The following is a 9003-nucleotide window of genomic DNA, read 5'->3' as shown; positions in this document are numbered from 1 at the left end:
CTGAAATTGTTATTATGTTGTATTGGTATGTGCTGTTAAAAACCAATAAACACAGTTTTAATAGAAGCGCTAACTGGACTGGAGATGCTGTATAAGACCAGTGAGCCTACCCAAAGTCAGTGGGGACCCCAGGGAGTTCCGGCAACCACGTTAACAGTAGTTTGAACGTAATACTGTTATTAACACTAGTAGAAGATTGTTTGAATTCAGAAAAGGCAAAGTACAATCCCCAATAAGCTATGAATGCATGAGGTGCAAGTGTGGGGCAAATCTAGAACAAACCTTACCGCAAACATATATACCAAGCCAAGAGCAATACATACTGTACTGGTAATACAGAGAGACTATGAAACACATGAGAAGCCCTGGCAAAGCAAGACACCAGGCAATGAAAACACATAAGACATCCTGGCAGGGGAATATCCCAGGCAAGTGAGAACCACAAGTGAAGACCTGGCAGGTGAGTACACCAGGTAGCTGATGTTGCATGAAGAGTCCTGGCAGGAGAGGACACCAGGCAGTTGGGAATGCATAAAGAAACCTGGCAGGGGAGTATACCGGGTATTTGCAAAGCTTCCAGGAACGTTAAAGGAAGACAGTGTTCTCTGAACCAAGGAGTGTGCTGTGTTAAAGAAAGACTGTTACAGAATTTGTTGCCTCAACAGCACCTTTGTGAATCGAGGCATAATAAAAAGGAAATGTTAGTAAAAGAGACTATTGCCTTCCTACTTAAGAATCCAAGAAACAGGCTCCACTCTCTGGATCCAAGGACTTTAGAAAGAAAATGCTGTTGGAACTATTCTTTCCTAAGTTGTGAACACTTTTTGTCAGTATAAAGTTAAGACATTTCTTTACACATTTCTTTTGTTTTTGTTTGTAATGTGAGTGTCACCTCTATCCTCCCTCATATGTTAAAATGAGTCTTATCCAACATTGAAGGTGGCGGACACAGGCTTCAAATACTAAGTCAGGTCAGGAAGTAATACAAATAATCAAGTCACTCTTTTCTTGATTTCAATGTTTGATTCTCCACGTCAATCCGTTTCATGTCACTGGTGAAAAAAGAACTGTTGGGAACTAGCAGTTGGCACCTTTAATACCCAAGAGTGGTGTCAATTCCTTATTGTGCTAATCAACACATGGGCGGGTTCCTGGGACATTAAGAGGTTTCCCAATGTGCTCACAAATGTGTACAATATTTAGAGGTCCCTGCCTGCCGGCTCAGCTATTTCAAAGATTAATAATTGCAGAGAAAATAGTATTAATTAGAAAGAGATGCCTGGCAAGGTGGATGAAGTACCAAAGAGTGACGGTCTGGTTCAGAGGTAAGAGAGCAACCGAGGCCAGTGCATCTGGACATCTTCCTATTTTAGCCTTGAGGCTGTGGACAAGCAGCTGCACTATGTGGCTCAGAAGTCAGTGGTGTCTGGGAGACATAGGGTACAGTGGTTTGGAATGGTTCACCTTTGATAGAATTACCGCATACTTCATCTGGTCATTAAGACCTGCAGCTTGGACATGAGACACCAAGTGGCTCCTGGAGTTGGAGTCCCATGGTCTTGACATCCCTCTCCCCTGGGTGAACCAATTCAGCGGATCCAAGGACCAGAGAGAGCAATAAAGGGAGTAATAATAGATCTGGGTTGTAGTGGAGTGCAGAAGTCAACCTGCCACCTCCGCTAAAACATTTGTCATCGGATGCCCTGATTCGTCTGCAGAGTGTGTTGTGAATCAATTTTTCTCTAGATTCAGTATCTCATAAAGCTCTGCACTGAGCTGCACAGCCTTCATGTTGCACACAGACCACACCCTCTGTCTTTCCTACACTCTTTGAGAATGGGAATTTGAAACTCCTCGAATTGTTTCTGGTCTTCCAAGAGTATAAGTTCAAAGACGAACTCTGGAACCAATTATGTAAATTGTTGGTCAAAAACGTAAATTGGTGAGGTTGAGTAGAGAGGAGATTACTTGAGCTTGAAAAGAATGTCCCTGTTACGCTGCTCTTCTATGCACCAGTCACATCTGCTGGAAACATCCTGAAAGCCTGTATGGCCGCTATCCCGTGAAGACAAGCTTGTATAGAAGGCTGGGGGGCTTTTTCTGTGTTGATTGCTATCATATAGGCCAAATTAAATTATGTGAAATATACCACTGGTATTACAAGTCAGTTAATGCAGTTTGTGTAGCTGTTGTGGGTTGGAAATACAGAGTGTGTATATATGTGGAGACCCTGCCCCTATTTGGTGGGACATCATGTAGGGCCCTCACCACTGGCTTTCAGGTACTTCTTGAAGAGGAGGGCTTTTCGAGACCTTAGAGGAGGTTGACGACTAGAAATGACCTATTGCTCCATGGTCTTCTGTCAGATAGATACCATAAGCATAACTCATGGTCTACAAGCAGTGTGTAGAATGAGATCCCAGTAACCTACACATTTCTTTTCTCACAGAATCCAGAACATTCCATTACACCAGAAAATCACAAAAGTAACATAGCTTTCATTGTAATACCCGCTGGCAATTAGCCAGCTCTTCCAAAACAAATTCACTGTCCCCAAGTAGCCTTCTGCAGCCCCCATCTCAGAATCTCCTTTACCTCACCTAACCCGATAGCCGGCCTTACCTCCCCCTTAGTGCAAGGTATCCCTCCCCTTATGTTTGCTTGCCATATTTACGCAATAGAAAAAACTCATGCACACATTCAGAAGACAGAAAAACAGTACTTAATAAAAAAGGGCTTCAAATGTACCTTTTGAGGACCACATTTTCTTAAAAGGCGTCCAAGATTGCACTAGTTGATACTGTTGAAGTGGCGTGAGATTTCATGTTTGACACTTGCATTTGCTTTAATCTACTGTGCTACTCATGGTACCGCCTATGAATCATAACATATACAACAATAACGAAGTGTAAAGAAATAACTCAATCACACAGGTCATTTTTGTTTTGTTTAAATAAAATGTTACATTTGTACACTTTGTCCAATATTCCACTCAATCTTTACAAGTTATGAAGAAATAAATCTGTTACATTGGAAGGCTTATAGAAACGGAACCTCGCTATACAGAATACAGGCATCATCCTGACTGTACAAAGACACTTTTACCCCAGTAATACAAGTTTTTAATTTCAAAATTCAGGTTTCATTTTCTCTAATGCATTTATAACTCTACCACTTTTTCAAACTGTCAAACATTTTCCTCTTCATCGGTGGTCACACTATCATCAAAAACAAAAAAAATAAACCACAATATTTATTCAGACAGAGGATGCAGCTATTTTTTGAGTCATACATCTGAAGAGAAATGGGAGAGAAAACGAAATTAAGTGCATTTCATTCGACAGAGAAACATGTTAACATTTTACCGAACATTACCCCTTATTAAGCATTATCCGATGAAACGTCACTTGATTTTTCATCATAGTAAATCTGGCCATAATAGAATTATCACATTTTTTGTGTTGCACAATTGTTATCTAAAGCACCTCTCCAACAATATTTTCCAGTTCACCATGGATTCCTTTGAAATCTAAGTACAAGTCGATAATTTAGGAGGTCACGCATTCCATTTTAAAAAAGTTACAAACAGTCCATTAAGCCAAAGTATAAAGGGCCTAACTGACCAAACCTTGAGCCCTGGGAGTTTTTAAAATCAATTGAAAAAACAATGTCACCTTCTTGGGACATTCTGGCATTGTGGCCGACTGTCAAGATGGTGCGTAGTCAATAATTAGCCATTCAGAGTACATTTGATTTTTGAGAAGGAAACTGTTAATAAATAATCATGGCTCAAAGGAAAACTCCTGTGGGCCAAGGTGGCCTGGCTTAAGACAGTAAATAAATACATTTCACATTGCTTTTAAAATCTTACAGGTCTGTGGAATCCTACATTTGTATTGACAGGACACTCGAGTGTTTGATAAAATCAATAGGATTTCCACTTTAAAGTTGCTCTACCACTGGACCTGGATTCTATTTAAACAGATATTAAGCAATAAGGCACCAAAAATGCATATTAGGCTATGTTAGTAGTTATTTAGAACAGTGCTTCGAAGATGTCCTGTTGTGCTGAAGTGTTTTTAACAAAGAGTATACATAATGGCATTTGGTCTTTCAAATAAGGGCAGAATGCGAGGTAGGCAGGTGAAGTGTGAAAAGCAACTTTTTTTTCAAGGAGGTGAGTGCTGCTTGCAGCATTCTAGTTTCTGTTTTTAGGAGCAACATTTGACCAACAGATCAGCAGTGAGTTACACAAAACAAAGGGACTAGTGGCATAGGCTCATTTTGGAGCCGGAGGGTGCGAAAGGGCGCCAGGGAGAACTAGTCAGACACAGAGGATGCCCAACACATTCCACCCCTAGCTCTGCCACTGAGAAAGATGTTGAAGAATGCACTTTCCTTTCTGGGGGAAAAGGAAGCTCTTGACTGCTCGAGAGGCAGAGAATAGGTACAGGATATTCTTTTTAGCAGCACTCCATTTTGAAATAGTTTGGGGCTTCTAGTTTATGTAGTACTGTTGAAAGCATGTTGATTAGTCAAGCTGTATTACATCATCTACAGAATTCTCCACATGTAATCAGAAACATAAAAATACACTGATTATTGGAAATTGCAAGTTAAAAGATATTTCATTACTACACAATGTGCTTGGCATGGCTACAATTTCAAATGACACAGGACAGACTAGAAGCAAAATAAGTTTTTGTTAACAATACAGTTTGAGGTTATTTTAAGAACATTTTGTGGACAGCCCCGTATCCAAATGAGAGTGTAAAAAGGATTACACAAATAAATTAATTAATAAAGGGTCAATTTTGCTGGCCAAAGAAAATTCTCTAAGGCACAAAATCATTTCCAAACCCTGGGATATATAGACGTTTTTTGTTTTCCTTTTGTCTTTCTGGCCCATCATAAGGTGGATAAAACCTGTGAATATTGAAATATTGAATATCAGAGCAGGATATTATGCATAACATCAAGCATAGTGATATTCACACTCAACGGGGGTCTTCACACAACCACAGGAACTACGCCTCACACGTCACTATATCCAAGTATGCACATTGTTTAATGTTATTGCTTACATACTGCACCATATGGATTTAGGATATGCAGTGAGGCGATTCCTAGTGTGTTAAACCCGTAAAGGAATTTTTTGTGGAATGTTGTTTTTGATGGCATTTTCCTAGCCATCACATTAGATCACAGATGGAATAATCGATGAACATGACATTACGACCTTCAGTAACATTCTTTATGATGGACACAGTATTCCTCCAAGAGACTCCTACACTTTAAACATGGCTGCAGGCACAAAGTGGAACGAAAAGTTCAAAGAGCCTCCACAAACTGATAGAGCGACTCTAAAGAGGTGTCTATCAAGAGACCATCCTACATGTACCCCACTCCATAGAGATCAATGAAGTGGTGAAGCTGACATGAATGTGAAAACAATGGTTACACGTAATCTGTTGCAGGTCTTCACATCAGGTTTTCTTGACTTCTCCTAAAAGAGGCTGTCTAGGACATGCCACCCTCAGAATACCCAACGGAAGGGGCAGGCTGACAGAGCACAGAGTCTGTGGCAGCCCAGGAAGATTTAACTACAAGACGCCAGAGCAGGTATGTGGTTTGTGGGACTTGTAGGGAGTAATAGGGGTGTGAGGCACCCAAGAGAACGACAGAGAGGAGGGTGAGTAAAATGCAAGTTTTGGGGCAGGAGGGATGGGGAGCAGGCCAAGACGCGGTGGGACAGGGTGCTAGGCATGCAGTTTCAGGAGGGATGTTGAACCCCCCATGCATCCATAATTACACCCGTTGGAGGCGGCTCCGGGGGGATTCAAAAAGGTGTTAATTTGGAGGTGCGGTATCAAATGTACGGGATATTGACTGCAAACCCACACAGGTACACAAACACACGAGAAGGAGGGAACGTTGATGAGTAAACTGATGAAAGTATACTGAATACATGGAAAGAACATTATCAATCTGTTTCCCTCTAATATTTACCATACTATTAAGGAGTTCTCATCTTTAGAACAAAAATAAGCAGTAAACCTTTAGGATGGTGGCTTGAGATTATAATGAACACATTTTATTACACCAGAATCCGCTGAAGCATGGACCATTCAAATTGAGCATCACTTACTGAATAAAAATAGCCATAATCGTGCAGAGAACTACGTAGCAGCCTGACAGATGCCCAACACTGAAATCCCCATTCACACAGGAGAACTAGCAGCCTGCACCTAGAAAGGGTCCAAATTACTCCAGGGACCTCCTTATGCGCCAGCGATAACTGGTCTCCATAAACATGATGGTGCACAGACAGATGGGTTATAGATTAAGAGACCTAGGAGCTGAGTGTTGCTTCTTTAAAAGATGTGGCTGACAGAACAAAGTGAGCGGACTCATCACCGAAATACAGACTTTCAAGAATGCCTAATAACACAAAGGAGCTGGCAAGAATTCATCAGCCCAAAAAGAGCCACTGTTGAAATTTGCAGTACCAGTGTTATGGCCCAAGGAGGTAAACAAACAGGTTTATGTGGGAAGGAATTAACCGAATGTCTCAGAAACTGCACAATAGTGGCAATAATAAAAAATAAAACCATGGCCTGGGCCTGGGCCACGGGTTCAGCTGTCAAGGGCACATTGCAGGAAGTTTCCTCTGCAGTCAGATTTAAGGTGGTCACACGTGGCACTATTGGTAAAGTATGTCGAGCACTGATCCAAGAGTAGTATGACGTTACCTCAAGTGGGCACCACTGTCCGGACAAGGAGCTGTCTGGTCAGAACCAGCGCTGATGGTAGTGCGACATTCTGTTCAAATGATTTCAGCATCCTTAGCGAATTATATTCTTAAGGATCACTTTCAGCAATGAGATCAGCTTCTCTTCATGGGACAGTGTCGCTCCTTGTCCGCTTGTGTGTCTAGCATATGCAGACGATGCAATTAGAGGAAGGGGTCTTGCTCACTGATCTAGATCACCCCTTCTTTATTTTTCAAATCAGCCCCTCATTTTTTGATGCCAACATTTAAAACTTCAACAAAACGGCCCATTTTCTTAAGGCTACTTGGCACAGAGTCTACTGGTCTTCAGATGCTGTCCTCAGTGATTAACGCAGTGGTGAGGCATTGCCTGCAACATATCATGGCTCTCCCTAATTGCCTCAGAACACATGGCCTGGCAAGGTGTCAATGTCACAATCTAGCCCCAGAGACAGAACAAATACAAATCCGACATAAGCACTCTTTAAAGGACTTCAGTTCCATGACCTTTGAAATCATCATGGAAAACATAGTGAAAGCATAGAAAAGTACAGGGTCAAGTTGGCGATGGCATATGTGGTACGCAGATAGTAAATGAGAGAATGGGGCATGAGGATGTCACTTTTGGAATCAGGCGGCACAATTGTAATGTGATGGGGCAGTGGTGGAGCTGCTCCAGTGGCTCTTGGCTGCCATTTTCCCAAACAATCTGTGCCTAGAGCTATTTCTGAGGAATTAAATCTTTGGGATGAAGGTATCCATTGTAATGGGACAATTTGAACGGTTGCACGGTTAGCAAAAACTGCTGCAGCAAATGTAGGGATCTTACAAGGTAAATATGATCTTACACTGCCAAAATTACCTTACAGTTATAGCATATAGAGAATTCCTTTTGTATTTATGGTGAATCACATCAGGCTTCACCTTTGTCTGCAGTTTGACAATGACCTTTGCAATACCACTTGTGCAGACTCGTTCAATACATCATGGTGCCTCCATGATAAGACTCATTTTGCTTAATACTTGCTTTTTTAAAACAATTGGGAGCCCCCCTATACTTTAGTATAATCTAAGATATGTGTTGTATGAACACAATTTATGCCTAGCAATATTATTGTGCAATAAACGTAAGCTAACCTAATAGTTGTGTTTAATACCACCACAAGGTCATAAAATGCTATATTTTTGCACCATAATTACATTTTTATGCACATACTGAAGGCCTTTCATACAGAATATCCCAACAAATCAGGATGCTCCTTCATCCAAATAAGCACATTCTTGTTTAGTATGACATTTCAGATTCAAACTATGAAACAATAGAGACAAAGGTTAACAATATTGATTGGTTTACAAACTTGACTCAACTTGAAGTCTCCACAGTGCCATATGAAAAGGTAAAGATATAAAACAATCTACAGATTTGTAAAATAAATCCTAACAATTCAGAGGCCACAAAATCGCTACATTGCCTCAGAAGTATACAACTGACAGCTTGTATTGAATTGTGACAAAATAGCCATAGTATAATGAATTTGAAATTTCTTTCTTAAATAATTTCATATGTACTAACATAAGGGAAATGTTTTTCCTAAAATTGAAAAATCTTTAACCATTAAAATGTAAATTAATAAAGTTAACTGCTTAATTTAGATTTGTACATGTAATTCTATTTTTACTATAACATTTTTGGCACTGTGTAGTTGTGTAAATAATATAAATGATGTCTAAAACACAAACTCCCTTCCCAATCATATTTTGTTTGGAATAATTATATATATTTACATATATATATATTTATAAAAAAGGTTTAAGCAACCAAAGTATGAGCACAGCTAATAAAAATAAACAACTTAGATTTTAAAATGTTTTCTCTTTACAGTTTATCAAGAAAAACACAAGATTCCCCTTAAAAGTGGAGTAATAAAATAGATGAAATTTGTATCACTACGATTTGTGATACCAGTAAAAACCAGAGATTGTCTATGTACAAATGGTGAAGTTTAAAAACAGTCTTAAATAATCTAATATCTAAACGTGTTGCTCAACAGATTGAAATAAAGACCTGAACAACATTTATTCCATCAAGCATTATTTCTTGTGTTGTATGATGTTCATGTTCAAGTGAGACGGCTCTTGAGATAGAAGAGTGAATCGCTGATTGTTTTGCATCAGTTGACCAGCTGAAACAACAAAAATGGTTGACATCACTGAACATGAAACAAAAAGAG

At 39.9% G+C, this 9003-nt stretch overlaps 1 protein-coding gene across 5 annotated transcripts in view; it reads right to left on the bottom strand.

Annotated features, from left to right (window-relative positions):
- Positions 1 to 2934: 2934 nt before the first annotated feature.
- The window catches only part of TUT4 (terminal uridylyl transferase 4), a 2154442-nt gene continuing 2148373 nt past the window's right edge, over positions 2935 to 9003 (bottom strand). For all 5 annotated transcript variants that reach the window (XM_069642184.1, XM_069642186.1, XM_069642189.1 and 2 more), the window contains one exon: positions 2935 to 8955. In XM_069642184.1, coding sequence (XP_069498285.1) covers positions 8864 to 8955 — 92 coding nt within the window. In that variant the 3' untranslated portion in view covers positions 2935 to 8863. The remainder of the gene's footprint in view (positions 8956 to 9003) is intronic.

The sequence above is a fragment of the Ambystoma mexicanum genome, chromosome 1q (genome assembly GCF_040938575.1).
Source record: "Ambystoma mexicanum isolate Mex_15411 chromosome 1q, UKY_AmexF1_1, whole genome shotgun sequence".
NCBI lineage: Eukaryota > Metazoa > Chordata > Amphibia > Caudata > Ambystomatidae > Ambystoma > Ambystoma mexicanum.
This window is presented reverse-complemented; position numbering and strand designations above follow the sequence as displayed.